General features: G+C 50.1%; 1 protein-coding gene across 2 annotated transcripts in view; it reads left to right on the forward strand.

Moving 5' to 3' along the window:
• CACNA1S (calcium voltage-gated channel subunit alpha1 S) overlaps nucleotides 1-22188 on the forward strand; it is a 74508-nt gene that overhangs the window by 23848 nt on the left and 28472 nt on the right. For both annotated transcript variants that reach the window (XM_003893329.4, XM_009190366.3), the window contains exons 7-19: nucleotides 1181-1284; nucleotides 3537-3682; nucleotides 4135-4216; nucleotides 5839-5999; nucleotides 11317-11542; nucleotides 12288-12495; nucleotides 13824-13944; nucleotides 14816-14930; nucleotides 16084-16177; nucleotides 16895-16964; nucleotides 19335-19467; nucleotides 20135-20264; nucleotides 20541-20600. In XM_003893329.4, coding sequence (XP_003893378.2) covers nucleotides 1181-1284; nucleotides 3537-3682; nucleotides 4135-4216; nucleotides 5839-5999; nucleotides 11317-11542; nucleotides 12288-12495; nucleotides 13824-13944; nucleotides 14816-14930; nucleotides 16084-16177; nucleotides 16895-16964; nucleotides 19335-19467; nucleotides 20135-20264; nucleotides 20541-20600 — 1650 coding nt within the window. The remainder of the gene's footprint in view (nucleotides 1-1180; nucleotides 1285-3536; nucleotides 3683-4134; nucleotides 4217-5838; nucleotides 6000-11316; nucleotides 11543-12287; nucleotides 12496-13823; nucleotides 13945-14815; nucleotides 14931-16083; nucleotides 16178-16894; nucleotides 16965-19334; nucleotides 19468-20134; nucleotides 20265-20540; nucleotides 20601-22188) is intronic.

Here is a 22188-nt window from a genome sequence, read left to right on the forward strand (position 1 = left end):
GCTCCTCCCTGGGGAATCTATATAGGATGTGTGTCCCCTTCTGGTTCCCAGGTATGTGCCCCAGCATCTTATGGGGAAATCCCCATGATACAGTATGTCTATGCAGGATCCAAGGGGCGGGTGAAGAATGGAAACCAGGAAAAACCTGGCTGTGAGTGACTTAATTCTGATGGCTTAGAATTTCAGACTTTTTGAGGAATGAAGGGCTCTTTGAGTCTTTTTCCTTTCCTCTGCAAGACTGCTTTCCCATATAACTATTATAAGATATTAGTTTCCTTACCCGTAAAATAAGGATAGTAACACTCTATATCAGAGTTAGTGGGAGAATTGCAACAGTGCCTGGCACACGGTCAAGACTCCATAAGAGTTTCTTTGTTGGAGTATATTATTTATTTGGTGTTTGTTAAGAGCTAGTTAGATTTCTTATTTCATCCTTCAATGATGGAAGGCATTGCTCCCATTTTATAGATAAGGAAACTGAGGCTCAGAGAGAGTAAAATAACTTGCCCACGGTTAAGAACTTAGTGAGCAACAGAGCCAAGAATCGAACTCTGATCCCCCTGGCTCCAATCCGGAATTAACCACAATATGATGCTGCCTATTAGGGGGGTGGGGGGATTGTAAAACTGTCAAATGCTTTGCAAATATAAAGGATTCGTGTAAATATTTATTGTAAGTGTGTATTAGGAGAGCAAATTATTTAAAATATCAAAGGACTGTCACATGTATGATTTCACCTCTGTTTCAAGCCTGTGAGGAGAGACAGCCCATGTCATTATCACCATTAGGCGGATGGGAATAATGATCAGAGATGTTAGGTGACTTGTCCAGGGTCACAGAGGTTGTTCACGTGAAAAATCTTGGCTTTAAATAAATCAACTGGAGGTAGAGTCTATGAGGGAGGTTAAACACTCTTGGTTGGAGGGAAATTAGTCAGTCTTGCCCAGACCAGGTAGGCAGTCAGCAAGTCCTCCCTAGGGAGATCCTTTCAGACCAGATCCTAGTCCTCAGGCTGGAAAAGTCCTTCCAGACTAGTCCTCAGGTGAGGAAAAATGTCCATTCACTGTCCCAGGGTGGCTTCTCTCCTTGTGCCCCAGGGTTGGGTGGAGTCTTAATGAGCAGACTTGGGGAAGGGGAGCCAAGCCCTCAACTCAGAGAATCACACCTCTGTCCTGACCAGGTCAATGATGCCATCGGGAATGAGTGGCCCTGGATCTATTTTGTCACCCTCATTCTGCTGGGATCCTTCTTCATCCTCAACCTGGTGCTGGGTGTCCTGAGCGGGTAAGAAAGTTCAAAGGTAGCCAGGGGGGAAAGGAGAAAGAGGAGGAGGGGAGAAGGAGGAGGAAGGAAAAAGAACGTAGGGAAAAGAAACAGGAGGGGTGGGTAGGGGTAGGGAGGAGGAGGAGAGAAAGGAGGAGGAGGAAGGAGTGGAGCAGGGCAGGGGGCTGTGGGTGAGGCCCTCGGCTCATCCCTGGGTTCCCTGCCATCTCAGCTGGGCCAAGAGTGCTTCCTTCCTGGTGAGCAGGAAGAGAGGAGATACACATAAGAGCCCTTCAATTTTTAATTTGCCTTTCTCCTCCTCCTCAAGTCTTCCCCCATTCTCGGCCCTCCTGTCCCTCTGCTTTGACACTCCTCAGTGAAGCCTCTGAGACTCCAACCTCCTGGCCCTAGGAGTGCTTTAAGTGGAGCCTCAGCACTAAGAGGCAATGGGGCTTTCGGTTAAGCATACGGACTCTGGAGCTAGAATGCCCACATTTAAATCCCAGCACTACTGCTTGGTGGCTGTGTGACCTTTACCTAATTACCTAACTTCTCTGTGCCTTAATTTCCACATCGGCCACATAAGAATTATTTCAGTTTCTATCTCATAGGGTTGTTGTGAGGATTAAATAAGTTAATACGTATAAAGTACTTAGAGCAGAGTCCAGCACAAAATAAGCACTAAATACTAATGGTTATTATTAATGAGAGCTGTTCTCTTTGAGACAGTCCTGCTGTCATCTCTCCACCCACCCCAGCACAGCAGAGAGGCTAGAAGTCACCATCAGCCTTCTTCCCCATTGGTATTACCCCATTCCAGAAGCTTCCCTCCAGGTAGTCTGTAGATAGAATTCTGGGAGACTGTGAACTTGGATAGGAAACACTTATCTTTATTTTTCACAACTGTAACTGAAATTTAGTGTTTCCTTTAGTAACGAACATAGGCAACAAACCACAGTGCTATTAGCAGGGCCTATGACTTGTCCTAATAGAAATCATGTCACATTACAGTTGTGAATAGTATTTACACTAATTACTCCATACTTTGAAATTATGATAGATACCAGACCTGCAGCTAGATCTTGCTAGTTAATGAGTTAATGAAAAAGCAAATGTATTACTCGATCATAATTTTTTTGCATTTTAATAACTGTATTTTAACATGCAGTCAAGTGCTGCATGAAGACATTTCAGTCAATGACGGGCTGCATCCACAACAGTGGGGCGCTAAGATTGTACTGTATTTTTACTGTATCTTTTCTATGTTTAGCTATGTTTAGATCCACAGATACTTACAATCGCTTATGGTGTGCAGTACAGTAACATGCTGTCCAGGTTTGTAGGTTAGGAGCAATAGGCTATGCCATATAGTCTAGATGTGTAGTCGGCTCTCCCATCTAGGTTTGTGTAAATACGCTCTTGATGTCTGCACAGAGACGAAGTCACCTAACAATGCCTTTCTCAGAACGCATCCCAGTCATTAAGTGAAGCCTGACTGTAACTGGCTTGTCATGCTTTGGTTTTATTTTGTGCATTTCACATTATTCTGAAGACAGATCCATAGGCTTCACTGGACTTTCAAAGGGTCCATGGCACAAACTGATCAAGACCCCCTCCCTGGACCCCGCCTGACCAGGGCGAGTCGACCTGCCCTGTGGGCCAACCCCTCCTGGCTGCCAGGCGCAGCTCCTCAGAGCCCACGCCTGTGCTGCCGTCTTCCCCCCTGCCCCGCAGGGGAGGTGGCCATAGCCCAGGGCTGCCCTCTGCTGGCCTGAAGATCCTTCGTGGAGCCTCGGGTCCTTTTCTTCCAGCCCTGCCACCTGGTTCCTCGGAGTCCCAGGAGAATTTTCCCAGGCCTTTGGTCTGTACAAAACTAAATTTCTAAGGTAGTCTGAAGGGTTGGGGTAGTACGGCCAATTTGAGGCTCCGTGGTTGATTCAGTTAGGCAATGGACTGCCTTGTCATTCACCCCTAATGTGCAAGGGGAACCCCAAAACAAGGCAGGAGACAATGAGATGGATAAGAAGAAAGAAACGAGGAAGGGGCAAGGAGTGCTCCAGGGTGTTCCTGGAGGGTGGCGATGGGTGAGCGGGAAGTGAGAGGGGCTGTCTCTCAGCCACCTTGAGGGGCACCTGGACCCCAGGCAACACCCTGGGCCCAGAAAAAGGAGCACTCCAGCCACAGAATGGGCTTGTCTGTCCTCACAAAGCTCAGTCTTTCCCTGACCCTGTTCCCTCTTCTCCTCCCCTCCTGGCTCATCCATCCCATTTCAGGGAATTCACCAAGGAGCGGGAGAAGGCCAAGTCCAGGGGAACCTTCCAGAAGCTCCGGGAGAAGCAGCAGCTAGATGAGGACCTTCGGGGCTACATGAGCTGGATCACTCAGGGCGAGGTCATGGACGTTGAGGACTTCAGAGAAGGTTTGGGCCCAAAGGCTGGGGTCAGCACTCACCTCACTCTCTGACTCCTACCTCTGGGCCACACCTTGCATTCGGGCTCCGTGGACAGCACTACCTCATTTAGCCCCCCAGCAAGCCTGGGAGGCCCACTGAGCAAGTCCAACATTCATCCTTTGAGGGTGAGTGACTTGCCTAAAGCAAAATGGCTCAAAATGGTAGGATCCGGGTGTGACCAGAGCTCTTCCCAAAGGTACATACTGCCCATCCTCACGGCCCTTCCCCTGCAGATAAAGTGGGCTCTTTGTCTCTTGGAACTCTCAATCTCTGGAAAGCACCAAGAAATCCAGGCCTACCTAGGACCCATTGTCGCAGATGTCTCTGGTCAACGGGCCCTTGTCTCGGGTGCCCAGCCCAGGTGTGTCCAGCCCAGAGGGGCCCTGAAGGCTGGCTGACTCTTTCTCTCCTATCTCCAGGAAAACTGTCTTTGGATGAAGGTGGCTCTGACACAGAGAGCCTGTATGAAATTGCAGGCTTGAACAAAATCATCCAGTTCATGTGAGTATCTGCCCACCGCCCCAGGACCCCCCCAACCCCCAGCTCCCTGAGACATGAGGGTAGAGTCCAGTTACTTCCCCTCAGTGGTTTCAGAGTCACTTGTCTAATCCTTTAGAAAGGCAGCCTTTTTAAGAAAACAGGGCCAGTTCCTGCTCTGAGGGACTCCACAGGGACCAGACCTTCGGGGAATGTGCGATCAGAGGGGTCCTGAGCAGTGACCTATTTATATAGCACATAAGAAGGACACTGGGAGCCTCCGGGAGCAGTGAGCATGCTTGCTGCTGCTTCACCCTGATCAGGGCGGAGCTGGGTGAGGTCATTTGTGTTGGAAACCTCCGAGAGGGAAGAGGGAAAGTGTGTGCAGTAGAGGCTGCACAACCCGGGAGCCCCTCAGGAAGGAGGCTGGAGGCAAGAGCACACTCCACGCTCTCTCGCCTTTGTCTTAAGAGGAGGGTTGGTTTGTTTGGTTGGCTGTTTCCTTTTACAAATTCACACTTAATTATGATTTTGAAAGATCAAACAATAGAGCTCTACATCAAAGAAAAGATGAAGGTCCCCAGTGCTCTTCAAAGAGGTAACCATGGTAACAGATGTGTAGCCTCTAAGATCTTTTCTGTGCTTTCCTCCCTCTTGTACACACACACGCGCGCCAGGATTTTTTTTTGTTTTTGATTTTTTACACAATGGGGTTGTTTATGTTAACTACTGTCACCACAGGGACTAGAAGAGTGCCTAGCACATATGAGGTGTTGCCAAAAATTCGTCAAGTAAATGAATATAATATACACTAAAGGATAATCCAATAAAGGATTATCTAGTGACTTACTTTTTTTTACTTAAAATTATCTATGAAGAGCAATTTTCAGAACAGATTCACTTTCTTTTGTGTATCTTTGGATGTAAAATATTCCACAGGATGAATATACCATAATGTAGTTAATCTTTGCCCTCTTTGACAATACAAATAGTGCTGCAGGGAACAGTTGGGGATGAGTGTGACCATTTCTGCCGAAGGAACTCTAGAAATAGACTTGCTGGATCAAAGGGTATAGCTACTCCCAGCTCCTCGGGAGTCTGAGGTGGGAGGATCACCTGAGCACAAGAGTTCAAGTCCAGTCTGGGCAACCTAGAAAGACCTGTCTAAATAAATAAATAATAAAACATTAAAAAACAGAGCATATATATTTTAAATTTTGGTAAGTGCTGCCAATTCATCCCAAAAGATTGTACTGTCAAAGTTCATTTCCCCTCACCCTCCCCAGATATTATTAATTTGTTGAAGAGTGGCCTTGGATAATGGGCAAAACGTGGCATCTCAGAGTTGCTTTAATTAAAATTAAACCACACGGAGCGTCTGCTCCTTGCCAGGCACTTGTGCTAAGCATTTTGCGTGCATCCTCTCATTCCATTACCTCGGAAGTTTGTGTCACTATTGCTCTTCTGTGAAAGATGGAGGATTTTACTCAGTCTGGATCCCCAGCTCATGCCTTGAGCTTCTCTCATGTGGCTGGAGGAAGAGGAGTGGTCAGCTACGCATGGCTGGCGTTTGTATGAAGGTAGCTTGGACAGGTGGGGCATAGACCAGCGCAGCACTGTGCACCATCCTCTGTCCCCTCCCTTAGCCGGCACTGGAGGCAGTGGAACCGCATCTTTCGCTGGAAGTGCCACGACATCGTGAAGTCCAAGGTCTTCTATTGGCTAGTGATTCTCATCGTTGCCCTCAACACCCTGTCTATCGCCTCAGAGCACCACAACCAGCCTCTCTGGCTGACCCGTTTACAAGGTGAGGCGGAATGGAGTGAAGCCGGGAGGAGGGCACATGTGGCTGTGGCTTGATGTCAAAGTCAGCCAATGGCACTGCAGGTTTTGCAGAAGAGGTTAATTAGATATTGACATCATTTTCTAAAAATTATGGACCATGAGTGTTGGATTATATGACCAAATCCACTCCTTTCACGGGGGTAAAACGAAAACCTCAAGTGGCAAAGCAACATACCCAATTTTCCTCTTCGTGGCATTGTAACTTACCAAGGGCAGTAAAAGCAATAGGCTGGGACAGGTGCTTGCCCAGGTGTCCAGGCAGATTATTCTAATCACAGATCCCTGGACATAAAATTGCTAGTAATTTAGAACTCTAAGCACCCAAGTTCAAATTCTACTACAAAAACAACAATCTTTCACCAACTATTTATTGAGTGCATCCTGTATGTAAGGTACAGGAAAAGAACTCAGGATACAGAGAACACTTATACACTGCTCCCAGCTTCAAGGAGCTTACTTAGCCAGAGGGCAAGACTGATGTTAATAAATAATTCCAAGTCAATACAAGGAGGGCAATGATAGAGGTAAATACAAAATAGCAGCAAGAGGAGAATCACAGTAGAGACATTGGAGCTCTGTGGATCTTAAAGGTTAGGTAGACAAGCCCCAGGTAGTCAAAGGGAGGAGGGAATCCTGCAGAAGGAACAGTGTGTGCAAACAGATGAAGATGTAAAACAGTTTAGTGAATTCAGTAAGCCATAAGAATATTGCATGTGACTAAGAGAGATGTTTGCTCACATGTTTGCCTTGTGTTAGGCCATTCTTGCATTGCTATAAAAAAAATACCTGAGGCTGGGCGTGGTGACTGACACCTGTAATCCCAGCACTTTGGGAGGCTGAGGCGGGCGGATCACAAGATCAAGAGATTGAGACCATCCTGGCCAACATGGTGAAACCCCATCTCTACTAAAAATACAAAAATTAGCTGGGCGTGGTGGCTTGTACCTATAGTCCCAGCTACTCGGGAGGCTGAGGCAGGAGAATCACTTGAATCCGGAAGGGGGAGGTTGCAGTGAGCTGAGATTGCACCACTGCACTCCAGACTGGTGACAGAGCGAGACTGTTTCAAAAAAAAAAAAAAAAAAAAGGCCGGGTGCGGTGGCTCAAGCCTGTAATCCCAGCACTTTGGGAGGCCGAGACGGGCAGATCACGAGGTCAGGAGATCGAGACCATCCTAGCTAACATGGTGAAACCCCGTCTCTACTAAAAAATACAAAAAACTAGCCAGGCAAGGTGGCCGGCGCCTGTAGTCCCAGCTACTCGGGAGGCTGAGGCGGGAGAATGGCGTAAACCCGGGAGGCGGAGCTTGCAGTGAGCTGAGATCCGGCCACTGCACTCCAGCCTGGGCGACAGAGCGAGACTCCGTCTCAAAAAAAAAAAAAAAAAGCACCTGAGACTGGGTAATTTATAAAGAAAATAGGTTTGGTTGGCTCACAGTTCTGCAGGCTTTACATCAAACATGGGCTGGCATCTGCTCAGCTTCTGAGGAGGCCTTGGGAAGCCTATAGTCACGATGGAAGAAAGGGAGGGCAGGCACATCACATGGTGAATGCAGGAGCAAAAGAGAGAAAAACTGGGAGGGGAGGTGCCACACACTTTTAAATGACAGATTTTGTGGTGAACTCAGAGTGAGCTCACTTAACACCAAAGAAATGGCCCAAGCGATTCATGAGGAATCCGTCCCCGTAATCCAAACACCCTCCACCAGGCCCCAGCTCCAGCACTGGGAATTACATTTCCACAAGAGATTTCGGCAGGGCTATCTATCCAAACGATATCAGGCCTTATATGTGTTGGACTTTACACTTTAGGCAATGGAAAGCCAATGAGAAGTTGAAAACAGGAATATAGTGTGATCAGACTCAAGTCTTGGAAAGCTCAGTCTTGGTGGAAGGTCAATAAGTCAGCCTCGTCCACGTGGTAGATGTTCCCCTGGGTGTGGAGCTTTGGACCCTGAGAGGAGTAGGATATGAGAAAAGAAGGACCAGTTCCAGCAACACCGTGGACAAGCTCAGTACCCTCCCCGCAACAAACATGTAACAATGCTGCGTAAGGCATAAGAACCATGTTTCCCGGAATGAAAAGGAAGTCTTTGAGTGGCAGAAACAAAGAAGTGACCCAAAACCAGAGCAGAGAGCTTGTGAACTGACTTCCAAGGACATTTTAGACCTAGGCCTAAATCCTAATGGCTAGCAGCTGGGTTCCTAAGGCCTGTGCAGGGCTGGAGACAGGGCCCTGGGCCTGCATGAGGTGGGAACTGGAACTGTCACACCTACACAGAGCCAGGGCCCTGGAAAGGCTGCCCCCGTGGAAGGGAAGCCAAAATCTCACTGGGCCAGGAAACGAGCTTGGAAGTTTATTCCTGCTAGAGGCCCTGGGAGAAGGGAAAAATGTCTCAAGTGAAAAATCAGAATCCTATCAGGGCCTTGTGTAGGTATGGAGTCCAATATACACTACCTCTCATGGTCCAAGGATCCTAAGCTAAGATAGTAACATAAAAATCAAGTTGCAAACAAGTAAAATCCCTGGGGTACCCCACAGAAGCAAACATAAACCATTCTTTAAGGATGCTTCTTAATCTAAGGCATATAGAATTTCTGCAGGGAAAAGTGTTTCCTGAAGATGAGCTCACAATTAAAAAAACAAACAAATGAATGAACAAAACTGCAAACCAAGTAAGGAACAGAGCCACCCTGAGAAACAGTCATCAGGTACAACCAATGGAAGCTAATAGCCCCAAAAACCTGAGATGATAGAATAGTACAAAGGAGACTGTTTAAAATGATGAAAGAGGTAAAAGAAGGAAAATAAATAGAAAACAAGATTATCTTTTTCTATGGGAATGAAATAGGAAAGAAAGCTAGTTCTAAATAAATTCATTCATTCATCTGTTCATTCATTTCAACCAGTCTTCTCGAGAGCACCTTGAATGTGCCAGTCGTTGTCAAGGCACTGTCAATGACCAAATGTGGAGATGGTGTAAACAGTGCCCACCAAGAGGAGTCAGGGGTGATTTTGAGGTTTGTGGCCTATGCAGATAAACGGATAGTAGTGCCACCTGCTGAGAAAATGGCTAATGACCAAGTATTTTGGGTAGTGGGTGAGGATGGGCAGTATCCATGAGCTTTGTCTTGGGCATGGTGAGTTTGCTGTGCCTTTGAGACATCCCAATGTACATGTCAAGGAAGCAGATGGAAAAATAGGTCTGGAACCCAGCAGAGCAGTCTCAGCTAAAGAGCTAAATCTGGGAGGCCTTGGTGGGGATGGTCTGAAGCTGTGGACTTAGATAACACCAGATCCCCAAGGGAGAGTGTATACTCAAGGGTATCGCTCAAATCAAGCATTCAATGACTCGCTGTTTCATCCTGCTGAACCCTCAGCTGGAATTGCCCCAAAAGCAGTGGTAGGGGAATTCCCACAAAGGACTACCCCAGACAGTCCTGAGATAGGGTCGGTTGCCATTCCAAAGAAAGAAGTACTAAATGCCAGGGTGATCAGTCCAAAGCTTTTGTGGGGGAAACTTACTACAGAACGTTGCAGCAATCCTCGTGATAGACAGCAAGAGAAAAGGGATGTTCTACCCAGACTTATCCACAGCAATGGGGTCAGGGCATGGACTTTATGTAAGGGTTTAAGGAATCTGGCTCAGGGCTGTGGCCAGTTCCTTTCAATGTTTGGGGCAACACCTATTACCTTTATTGTACTTAGGAATGTTCAAGGCCCCAGTTTGAGGTCAAGCCTGCTGAGAAAAACCTGTAGCTGCGGGTCACAGAGTGGTCAAAGCAGTCTGCGATTTTCAGTCAGGACACAGAAAGAAAGTGGCAGGGTGGGAGTGGGGAGAACTGGAAGACCCTATGCTTGCTGATGTAAAGAATGCATCTGCAGAGGAGGCTCAGGAAAATACAGAGAAGTAGAGGAAATCCAGAAGGATGTGGCACCACAGAAACCAAGGACAGAATGCTTGAAAAAGCAAGAGGATGGTCAGCAGTGCCCAGTGCTGCTGGTTGGTCAGGAGCGGGAGGGTTAGATCAGCACTAGATGTGGCAGATTGATGCCCCTGGAGAGAGCTGTGTTGGTGAAGTAGTGAGGGCACATCCAGGTAGGGATGAGGTGAGGAGCAAATGGGGCAGGGCAAGGGGTGAAGAAGTGAAGAGAGCAATATAGACAACTTTTGGGAGTTTGACAGTGACAGGGAGGAGAGAGCTAGGACAGGAGATAGAGGGAAAATGGGAGAGTCTTGGGGTTGTTTTGTTTTGTTTTTGTTTTTGTTTTGAGATGGAGTCTCACTCTGTCGCCAGACTGGAGTGCAGTGGCTCAATCTCGGCTCACTGCAGCCTCCGCCTCCCAGGTTCAAGTGATTCTCTTGCCTCAGCCTCCCGAGTAGCTGGGATGACAGGCGTTGTGCCACCACACTGAGCTACTTTATGTATTTTTAGTAGAGACGGGTTTTCACCATGTTGGTCAGGCTGGTCTCGATCTCTTGACCTCATGATCCGCCTGCCTTGACCTCCCAAAGTGCTAGGATTACAGGTGTGAGCCACCACGTTCGGCCTAGACTTGGGCTTTAAGAATAGCAAAGGGAGGGCTCATTTGAAAGAAAGAAGTTAAATATGTAGGAAAGAAAAAGAATCATGGATAGGGAGCTTCCTGAAAAGGGGGGGCGGGCAAAGCATAGGAGGACGGATTGGCTTCGGGTAGGTGGCAGGACCCTTCTCTACTGGGAGGGAGGTGTATAGGAATGAGAGAGTAGCAGACTTAATGAACTTCGGTAGAATTAAAAGTAATAAAATCATCTTCCTGTTAAATATGATATGAGTTAGCTTGCAAGAAATCAATGGGCAAAATTTACTAAGTTGTTTTTTTTTTTTTTTAAAGTTAATTTAAAAATTCGCTGGACATGGTGGCTCACACCTGTAATCCCAGCATTTTGGGAGGCTGAGGACAGCGGATTGCTTGAGCCCAGGAGTTCAAGACCAGCCTGGGCAACATGATGAAACCCTGTCTACAAAAATACAAAAAACTAGCTGGATGTGGTGGTACACGCTGGTATTAGGGAGGATCACTTGATCCTGGGAATTTGAGGCTGCAGTGTGCCATGATTGTGCCACTTCACTCCAGTCGGCAGAGTGAGGCCCTGTCCCCTGCACCCCCCAAAAAAATCCATGGTGCCTCGGAAACAAGGGAAGGGGCATCCTGGGTTGAGGCCCAGCCAAGGCCAAGGCTGGGAGGCAGGAGAAGGGAAGGAGAGTGATGCCGGGGCTGTGCCGCCAACCCTGCAGACATTGCCAACCGGGTGCTACTGTCCCTCTTCACTGTCGAGATGCTGATGAAGATGTATGGGCTGGGCCTGCGCCAGTACTTCATGTCCATCTTCAACCGCTTCGACTGCTTCGTGGTGTGCAGCGGCATCCTGGAGATCCTGCTGGTGGAGTCGGGCGCCATGACGCCCCTGGGCATCTCCGTGCTCCGCTGCATCCGCCTCCTGAGGATCTTCAAGATCACCAAGTGAGCGCTGGGGTTGGCTGGCACTTCTGGGTCCCCGGCAGGCACCACGGCCTGGTCTGGTCTACACCCACCTCATTTCTCGGGGTCTGGAATATGTGTAGGTTCATCAGTGGCCCCTTGCCTGGACTTCCCTCCCTCCTTGAAATAACCTCCTTCTGTGAAAAAAGGAATCACTTCCCCACTTTGAATCCATTTCTCTGTTTTTTTCTTACCATAGTCTATGGCAGGGCAGGGAGACGGGGTGGTGGAAAAGAGAAAGGAAGAAGAGAAAAGGAAAGATGGGAAGAGGGAAGGAGGACAGGAAGAGCTGTAGGGAAAGGGGTGGAAATAAGAAAGAAGGAGGAACACAGACAATCAGAGCCTTTGTGAGGTGGTGAAGGAAGAGGAGAGGGGTTCATCTGCTTGCACTATTTATCCATCACTTGCGTGAGCTAGGTACTGTGCTAGACACAGGGCATCGAAGGTATGTGGGAGAAAAGCCGTCCTTACTCTCATGGGGTTTCTCGTCCAGTGACGGGACCTAAAGTTAATCAGTAGTCATATTAACCAGTGTGAAATTACAGACAAGTGCTCCGCAGGAACACAGCGGGCATGCAGCCATGAATCCAGGGCTTTCCAGCCCCGAGGCAGCCCCCCTCTCTCTGTGTCACGTCAGTCCTGAGTCTTTCCCCCAAGCCTGTCCACACCTCGTGGGCCCCAGTGAGAGGGTCTATCTCCTCCCACCTTGCACCTCCTCCTCCTTCAGATACTGGACGTCGCTGAGCAACCTGGTGGCATCCCTGCTCAACTCCATCCGCTCCATCGCCTCCCTGCTGCTGCTGCTCTTCCTCTTCATCGTCATCTTCGCCCTCCTGGGCATGCAGCTCTTTGGGGGGAGGTATGACTTTGAGGACACAGAAGTACGGCGCAGCAACTTCGACAACTTTCCCCAAGCCCTCATCAGCGTCTTCCAGGTAGGCTGTCCCTCTGTGTGGCCATCCTTCTGCGCAGTTGCTGAATCCTGCTTCTCTTGTCCTTCAAGATCAAGGTGGGCATCACGTTCTCCAGGAAACCTTCTCGGATCTGCTGGTTGAGTGCAATGTCCTTCTCCGGGCTCCCCTAACACCTGTGCGTCTCTCCATTGTGACACTTGCTTATTTGTCTCCTTCACTGTAGCTGCACCCACTTTGTCTGATTAGTCTTTGTTTCTGGTGCCCAGCACAGTGCTGGCCTACTACAGGATAGTATGACTGGGTTAGGGATGGCCTGGGAGTCCAGATGCATGCTTTCTCTCCCATGTGCTACTCAGGTCTCAGGGCAAAGTCAGATAAGGGGAGCTTTTCCTCCCCAAGGCTGAGAAAGCCCCAGAGAAACACAAACTATTTCTCACTCTGCAGGCGCGGCACAGCCAGTTCACTATCAGCCACCCAACGGAGCATGGCTGTGGCCCAGTGAGAAGCTTTCAGGGCCCCTGGCCTCCTGGAGGAGTTTTCTTAGTGTAAACGTGGAAACATTCCTCTCTGGAGTGGCCCATATTTCATGAGTGACGCCTCCCTTTTGTACCAGTGAGAGATGCAGTGTGTGATCATCCATCGGTCCTGTGGATGGCTTTGCCCACTCTTTCTTCCATTAGCCCCACTGGCTGGTCAGGCCTTGGGCCTGTCAAGAAACTTGACATTTCACATGACTTCTAAGGCCAGAATAACAGGAGGCCTGGGTGGGTGCAGCACAGTGAAGTCCGGGGATTAGGAACAGAACAGGGAGGTGGTGAGCCCACAGTCCAATTCCTTGTCCGTAGAGAGCAGTGATAAGCTTCTATATCACTGGAATAGGGGTTTTGTTTTGTTTTTTGAGATGGAGTCTTACTCTGTCACCCCGACTGGAGTGCAGTGGCACAGTCTCAGCTCACTGCAACCTCCACCTCCTGGGTTCAAGCGATTCTCCTACCTCAGCCTCCCAAATAGCTGGGATTACAGGTGTCCACCACCATGCCTGGCTAATTTTTGCATTTTTAGTAGCAATGGGGTCTCACCATGTTGGCCAAGCTGGTCTCGAACTCCTGACCTCAAATGATCCACCCACCTCGGCCTCCCAGAGTGATAAGTTACAGGCGTGAGCCACCGCACCCAACTGGAATAAGGGTTTTGGGGAGAGCAGGGGCTGGCCACCCGGACTGTGGAATGAAAAGAGGGAAGGTCTGAGAGAACCACAGAGTTGGAGGAGACCTTCGGTCTATGCGGTCCCAACAGAAGACTCTCAGGCCCCTCTGTGTTCCCGAGCCCTCGTTCCTCCCTCCACACAGGTCCTGACGGGTGAAGACTGGACTTCGATGATGTACAATGGGATCATGGCCTACGGTGGGCCGTCTTACCCCGGCATGCTTGTGTGCATTTACTTCATCATCCTTTTTGTCTGTGGCAACTGTATCCCCTTAGGAGCAGGGTGCAGAAAAGAGCTTAGGGAGGGGGTGGGGGAAAGGGCTTAAAATGGGAGTCAGGGGTGTCCAGTTTCTAGGTAGCCAGGCCCTCTGGCTGGAGGGGAGCTCCCAGGCCCATGGGGTAGGGGGGTAGGACATAACAAATGCAGGTATAGCTGTAGAATAATTCTTTCTGCCACAAGATGAGAGACTCACAGGGGTGTTTGGCTACAGTTAGGAGGAATTAAAAGCCCAGTAAGGTCAGTGAGCCTAGAGCAGTGGGGAGGAAGGATAGAGCTTTGCTGAAGAGCATGAAGATGGTGGGACAGCCTGCTCCAAAGGTTCGGAGGCAGGCAGGGAGCCACCAGGACCCTGTGGCCGGGATGCTTAGCCTGAGTGCTGGGACCAGAAAGATGGAACCAGGACAGGCCGAGAGATGAGAGGAGCAGATATGAGGGTGAGGTGGATGGGACTGGAGAGATACTGGCGGTTCCTGAGGCATCCTGGTGCCTGCACCATGGAATGTGATACTGTGGGGAGTGGGGGGGAAGGGCACCGTTGTTCCCCGACTCATGCGTGCCTCGCATGGGTCTCACTTGTTTTGCCTCACTGGCTCTCCACGCAGCTCAGTGTGGGATCTGGGACCAGTCTGGACAGGAAACGGATGGTTCAAGGTCACAGTGGATTCAGGCTCCTTCCTGAGTAATCTCCACAGGCAGGCCTCCCTGAGGGCCTTCCGCTATGTCCCTGGACCCACACCTTCCCATGGATAGCTCTGGGAGTAGGGTTAGGTGCTGCCCACATGCAGGCAGGCAGGATTCCTGCCCACAGGCTCCCTTCCACCTACAACCGAAGGCTCCTTAGCTAAACCCGCTCAGACATCCTGCTCAATGTCTTCCTGGCCATTGCCGTGGACAACCTGGCCGAGGCGGAGAGCCTGACTTCTGCCCAGAAAGCCAAGGCTGAGGAAAGAAAACGCAGGAAGATGTCCAAGTGAGTGCTTCCTTAGCAGGAAGGGACCTGGAGTGCTCAGCTGTGGCCATGGCCTTCCAGCCCTGAACAAACGATCAGGGTCCCTGACATGGTAACACCCACCTCAGTGGGCAAACTTCTGCAACCTGCGCATGGAGATGGCTGAGGTCCTTCCCTGTGGACAGGAACAGAGACATGTTGGCCTTCTGGACAGACAGGCCTCAGGATGCAGAATGCCAGAGCCTCAGAGCCCGGCCAGTTGAGCAGGGCTCCCCCAGGGAGGGATCCTGGGAATTCCCTTCCCAACCCTGTTACTGAGTCTCCATGCTTCTGGGAGAGAGGTGTTGCCCTTTGCTGAGCCTCAGGCATCCTCTCTTCTGTGAAGTGGCCATTGGCTTCTCAGGTTCTTCACAATTCTCTCCATCTGTGACTTTGTCAGTGAATTCTTTGTAGCCTGGGACCCTCCTCTGGGAGTGGAAGCAGACTGGTGTTCTAGACAGTGTTTCTCAAACTCTAACTGCAAAAAAATCACCTAGGGATCTTGTTGAAATGCTGATTCTGTTTCAGCTGGTCCAAATCAGATAGGGCAGGGTCATAGTTCTACATCGAACAGGCTTCCAGGTGGTGCCCATGCTGCTGGTTGGAGGATTATGCTTTGAGTACCTAGGTTCTAGACAGAGTCCTGCTTCTTCCAATGCCCATGCCTACAGGAATGGGACACCCGTTCCTGTGGAGGCAAGATGGAAAAAGAGGGACCAGCAATGGAGTTCAGACATTTCTAAAGAGTTGGAGCCATCTTGGGCAAACCACTCTGGGCTTCCACTCTGTGAATGTTTATGAGATGTTTGTGAGCCCAAACCACATCTTGGGCTTCCACTCTGTGAATCTTGTATAAACACAGTACAAAGCCACATTCCACCCATTCACTATCAACCAACATTAAACATGGCTGACCAGTGAGCCACAGGTAGCCATGGGCCCATGCTGTGTGTCGGGCCCACTCACCATAGAGAAAGGAGTTGCCTGAGCCCACTGCACTTCCCATCTGGGGGCTGATGCCACTCCTCCTACAGATCCCAGCCCTTGGTGTGGGATCCTCCTGAGGGTGTTGTCAGGCTCAGCAGACCCCTGAGAACTTTCTGGTTTGGCTTCCACTTTGGGTTTTCTTACTCAGGGGTCTCCCAGACAAGTCAGAGGAGGAGAAGTCCATGATGGCCAAGAAGCTGGAGCAGAAACCCAAGGGTGAAGGCATCCCCACCACTGCCAAGGTGAGCACCTTGGGGATGTTAGAGGCAGGCTGGGGGCTCTTCCAGTCCCATGGTTCCCCTCATACCACAGAGTACAGGCGGGATAGGTTGGGGAGGTGGGAGAGTTATCAGCCAGGTGAAGGCATCTCCCTGTGTCTGACTGGAGGGAGAGCCAACGAAGCCATCTCCAGGGACTCCTGCACTGAGAAGTACAGACTTCCCAATCTGAGAACCAGACTTCCCCAGCGTAGCAGCTTCCCACGCCAGACCAAGGAGGTACCTCCTCTCCTTAACACCCACTGTTCTACTGAGAGCCCCAGACCGGCTTCCACCACTGCTAGCCCCACCCTGCTTGTTCCCATCTGGCTCTGCTCACCATTCCTGAAAACTGAGGAACTGGAGTTCAAAAAGTCAGGGAACCGGGCCCAGAGGGGCTGGAGGTCCTGGCCTGGGAAACTCAACTCTCTTCTGGAGAACCAAGCAGTGGGTGTGTGAAGATAGAGTCAGACAGGCTAGGGCGGGCTCAGGCCTTGCCCTGTGGGAGCTTGTGCAGATTGTCTGGCCTTGCTGGGCCTGGCCTCTCATTTGTAAAATGGGGGCGATCATAATATTCCCTGTCCCTTAGCCTGTAGGGATGATTAAGTGAGCTGAACGCTAACAGGCTCTCCAGTATATGCTCACTGAGGGGAAACCGCAACTTCTTTTTCATTGTTATAGTCATTGTGTTCCTTCCTACAGCTGAAAATTGATGAGTTTGAATCTAACGTCAATGAGGTGAAGGATCCCTATCCCTCAGCTGACTTCCCAGGTGAGGATGCTGGAGACTGGACTGGAGCAGGGTGCTGGGGTAAAGTAGGGGTGTGCCGGTCCCTAATTGTCCCCGTGGGCAGTCTCATGTGTGTCCCTACCTGGACCCCTCCATGTGGAGATCAGAACACTGGAGACATCCCTTCTGTGCAAATAAGCCATCTGCCAGCTTGTCTCTCCCAACAATGCACACAACAGAAATACCCATACATTTTATTTTCATGTAACTCAGCAAGTATTTATTGAGTGCCATGGGTACTCAATAACTCATGTTATTTCATGTAACTCAGCAAGTATTTATTGAGTGTGTGGGTATACAAGTCTTGCCTGCCAGTCATGCAGGCATGGATCATACATGAGGATACACCTATCTATGTAGTAATGAGGCAGATTACTCACTATCCAGTGTCCGGTAGGACTGGGGACCGGAAGGATACAGGGATGAATAGAACCATGACAGGCAGTGTGGGTAAGTTCAAGAGGAGGAGACAATGGTGGGGTAGGGGGACCATGGATAAGAAACAACCGTGGATAAACCACAAACATCTCATAAATGCAAATAGCCAGTGACTGCTGCAGAAATTCCATTTATCTGGACCAAGAAGAGGACAAGCAGAACCAGGCTGGATTAATCTTACCAGGCCACCTGGCAGAGCCCTGGGGTCCAAGAACTCTCTGAGTCCTGGGTCCTTTGGATCACCAGGTCAGTGGGTCCATTTTAGGTCTACTTGTCCCATCAGCTGATCAGCTACTTTTATGTCTTCTTATGGAATCAGCTGATTAACATCTGTTTGCTCCGGTGACTCTAAGCTCCAGGGGGACTTTTGTGTTCCACACAGCACAGTGTTTGGCTCAGAGGAGGCCTCAATAAATTGAATTAATGAATGAACGCATGAAAGAAGTTTGCAAAGTGAAGTATGGGGAGAACGGAGCTGGTACAAGTAAGACTAATGAAATTTCTTCAAATATCCACCAGGAATGAATATTTGTGTTTTAGAATAACTCATTTTGAGTTGTTTCATCTAACAGTTACCACCTATTAGATGGGAGTGACTAGTGTGCAGGTGAGATGGTGGCTGATAGGAAATCTGAGGTCAGGGAAAGGGAAGGGGCTGCAAAGAAATGAGGAAGGGAGGGGTAGAGGGGGTGTGGGCTGGGCAGCAGGAAGAGAGTCTTACCAAGGGGACTGAATGTGTTTATATCTTGCTTCTTTCTAAAAGTAGTTTGAAATGGCTTACAGCAAAAGATATGTGCAACGAAATTAAACTGGACATAGGCAGAGGAAGTAAGAAGGTGGGGGAAGGATGGAAATACGCTAACTCTAAGAATTAATGGTCTCTGCGATTAAGCATGAAATGTGTCTCTGGGGTCTGTGGCAGGCTGGGCAAGACAGGAACTGTCAAGTTAGGCTACTCATTCTGAGGAATAAGAGTTTTAGCTTCTCGGGGGAACAGAAAAATTGGAATGTGACTTGGTGGGTTTGAGAACCCCCACAGGTGGCCATGATGGAGACAGTAGAATCCAGTAGCTCTTGGCTTCCCTCAAGGCCTCTGCCAGGGGCCAATAGGGGTAGGGAAGAGGTAGCTGTCAGGGGAGGGAACCAAGAGAAACCCCAGCTTTGTAGTCCCCCCACCGTCTGATCACAGGATTCTCCCACCCTGGGAGCTGAGGATTTCAGGTACTCAACTTCCTCACGTGGTCATGAGACCCAGTGAATGTGCTTGGAATGTCTGTCTCTTCCTCTATCCCCTGCTCCCATCCCCTGTACCTGGTGTGGTCCTGGGGACTGGGTGAAGCTCAAGAAATTCTGATTGCTTTTTTCCATGCTGGAAGCTTCTCTGTGAAGTTACTATTTTTAAAATCCTAGTCCAGGAGAGGATCACAGAGTCCTTTTATTTCAACAACCCTCCTGCTCCTTGTCGGTTTCACAAATTGGAAAGCTGATGCTGACGAAGGGCACAGACCTTCCCAGCACTGCACAGCAAGTTAGATGCAGAGCTGGAACTAGGACCCAGGTCTCCTCTTCTGAAGCAGGGTTCCCCACTCCATCCCCCAGCCTGTGGATATTTGAGGCCGTGTGGACTGAGCCTTGAGACACAAGATGCAGCCACAGAGTTACTTGGGCTTGCTCCTAGCCCCACTTCTGGAAGGTTGTGAGCCTCCCTTACCTACCCTTGACAGCTCAAATCTGCTCACTGTGAAGAAAAGGAGATGCCCAGGCTGAACTCTGCCAAAGCCCTAGGGTCCCAAGCCAGCCCGGTACCACCTTGCTTACCAGCTGCAGGGGCTCCTAGGAGGGCTCTGAGCACAGAAGCCACAGGCATAGCAAAGCATGGGAAGACACCCCTAATTCCTCTTTCTCTCCCCACAGGGGATGACGAGGAAGATGAGCCCGAGATCCCACTGAGCCCCCGACCACGCCCCCTGGCTGAGCTGCAGCTGAAAGAGAAGGCCGTGCCCATTCCAGAAGCCAGTTCCTTCTTCATTTTCAGCCCCACCAATAAGTAGGTGCCCCTTGGCTGCTGTGGGGATGATTGATGAGGCTCTCATCTGCTTCCCTGCCCTAGTAAAACCCCCATCTGACTCTCCATGCCTACAGTTATACTATGAGAAACTCAGTGTTTTAGCTTAAAGTCTTGGGCCCTGTTTAAAATGCTAGTATATCTGGGAAAAGTAATGCTTTAAACCTTATCAGTTATTTACACCTAAGAGGGACCTGTTTATTGATTCCTTTCTGAGAGAATAGCTTTAGACAGGACAAGGGGGAGAGAGCAAGGGAAGCTATAGTTTCTATGGGCTTCATTCTTTTACACCTTTAAACTACACACAGGTCATAGTCTCTATGTTTCATCTGTCTGCCTCATGGCTAGAGACCAGCCTCTCCCATTTTCATCTGATGGGAAACCTCAGGGTGGTGCCATAATCGCAGGAAGGGGCAGGTGGTGGGAGGGTCTTGGCTGGGAGGCAGAACTAAGGCTTTAGAAACAGAATGAGGGGTTAGGGCCCCCTGTGTGTCCAGCCAGAGGGCGCCGCAGGTGCAGGGCTGCACTTCTCTACTGGCCGGGGAGGAGCAGGAGGTGTATCCCGTGTCCCTCCACAGGATGGAGGCTGATGAGGCCAGAGCCTCCAGCAGCTCACAGCTCCCCTGCCCTCCCTACCTTGCCCCACCAGGATCCGTGTCCTGTGTCACCGCATCGTCAATGCCACCTGGTTCACCAACTTCATCCTGCTCTTTATCCTGCTCAGCAGTGCTGCACTGGCTGCGGAAGACCCCATCCGGGCTGATTCCATGAGGAATCAGGTGATGGGCCTCACCCTCTCTGCTGCTCAGCACCCCTGCCCCCTCCAGCCTCAGCCTGGTGCCCAGGGTTCAGCTGTATCCTCTATGTGGCGACAGGCATCAGAGTTTCTTAGAGTTTAATTTCTCAGGGCTAGGACTGCCCACTCCACTCCTTCTGAACGGCACAGGCTGGGGCACAGACTGGCTCTGACTGCCTGCTTTAGTGTTGCTGCTGCTGATGATACTTTTGCCCCTTCCTCCTCTCACTGGCTGCTCCCTTCCCTGCCCTGTCCCTAGATCCTTAAACACTTTGACATCGGGTTCACCTCTGTCTTCACTGTGGAGATTGTCCTCAAGGTGAGTGAGGCTGTGGGGCAGCCCTGGGGAGGGAGTTTCCCTGATGTGGTTCCAGCTTACACACACCGAACTCAGGGGCTGGAGAGAAGTGGAAAAGAGGTGGAGAGTGGCAGGAAAGACTCACGGGACCCAGCACACCGGGCAGACCCACAGGTGTCTGGGTGGTGGGCTGGAGAGTGAAGCCCAGCCAGCCTGTGGCTCCCCTATCCACAGAGTGTAGCCCATGTCTTGAAGCCTCAGGCATTTTTCTTTTTAGACGTAGTCTCGCTCTGTCACCAGGCTGGAGTGCAGTGGCGCTATCTCAGCTCACTGCAACCTCCGTCTCCTGGGTTCAAGCAATTCTCCTGCCTCAGCCTCTCAAGTAGCTGGGACGACAGGCGCATGCCACCACATCCAGCTAATTTTTTGTATTTTTAGCAGAGACAGGGTTTCACCACGTTGGCCAGGACGGTCTTGATATCCTGACCTTGTGATTTGCCCGCCTCAGCCTCCCAAAGTGCTGGGATTACAGGCGTGAGCCACCACGCCCGAAGAAAAACTCTAGCATTTTTCTTCCATAAAGTTAGCTTAAAAGCAGACCTGGTGGCCGGGCGCAGTGACTCACGCCTGTAATCCCAGCACTTTGGGAGGCCAAGGTGGGCGGATCACCTGAGGTCAAGAGTTTGAGACCAACCTGGCCAACATGGCAAAACCCCATCTCTACTAAAAGTACAAAAATTAGCCAGGCGTGGTAGCGGGTGCCTGTAATTCAACTACTCGGGAGGCTGAGGCAGGAGAATCACTTGAACCCCAGGAGGCGGAGGTTGCAATGAGCTGAGATCGTGCCACTGCACTCCAGCCTGGGTGACGAGAGAGACTCCATCTCAAAAAAAAAAAAAAAAAAAAAAAAACATGAGCAGAGCTGGGGAGCTGTGTGATTTGTTGTCCCTAGACCTCTGTTACCAGCAACTGGAAAGGCCTTTTCCTTAAAGAGTCCCCAGAGAAGTGACCACTGCCCTGAGCTGGATTCCTGGCAGCTCTGCCCCATCACGCCTTTTCCACACCTTACCCACAGCACATCACTGCTCACCCATTCCCAACACAGATGCATGGGGTTCCAGCCATCCTGGGGGTGGTGGGCTCTGTGGGCAGAGGGAGGATCCGTCTGTAACTGAAATCCAGTAGCCCTAGTGTGTACATTCACAAACTAAGAGAGGAGAGGCTAGCCAAGCCCCAGGAATAGGTTCGGAGCAGGCTGTGGTGTGAAATCAGGACAGTACCTTATTTCAGGGCCTCTACTATTGAAGGAATTGAGTAGAGGGAGATGGTGGCTTCCTCGAGGTCAAGAAGTTTGTGGCGTTTGGGGCATGAGAGCCAGACCCTGAACAGACCCTGAAGTTGGACAGGCCTTCACTGGGTAGAGATAGCTAGAGCAGCCTAGGACAGACGGTAGCAAGTGCATTATAAGAAGATTTGGAGACATTGCCAGAGAGGACAAAGTGGCCCCTTTGGGCTGGGATATATTGCACATACAGGGAGGCCTGGGTGCTGAGTCTGAGAAGGCAAATTAAGACAAAATCATATAGGTCCTTCAATGCTGGGAAAGGTT

This window comes from Papio anubis, chromosome 1 (genome assembly GCF_008728515.1).
Source record: "Papio anubis isolate 15944 chromosome 1, Panubis1.0, whole genome shotgun sequence".
Lineage (NCBI taxonomy): Eukaryota > Metazoa > Chordata > Mammalia > Primates > Cercopithecidae > Papio > Papio anubis.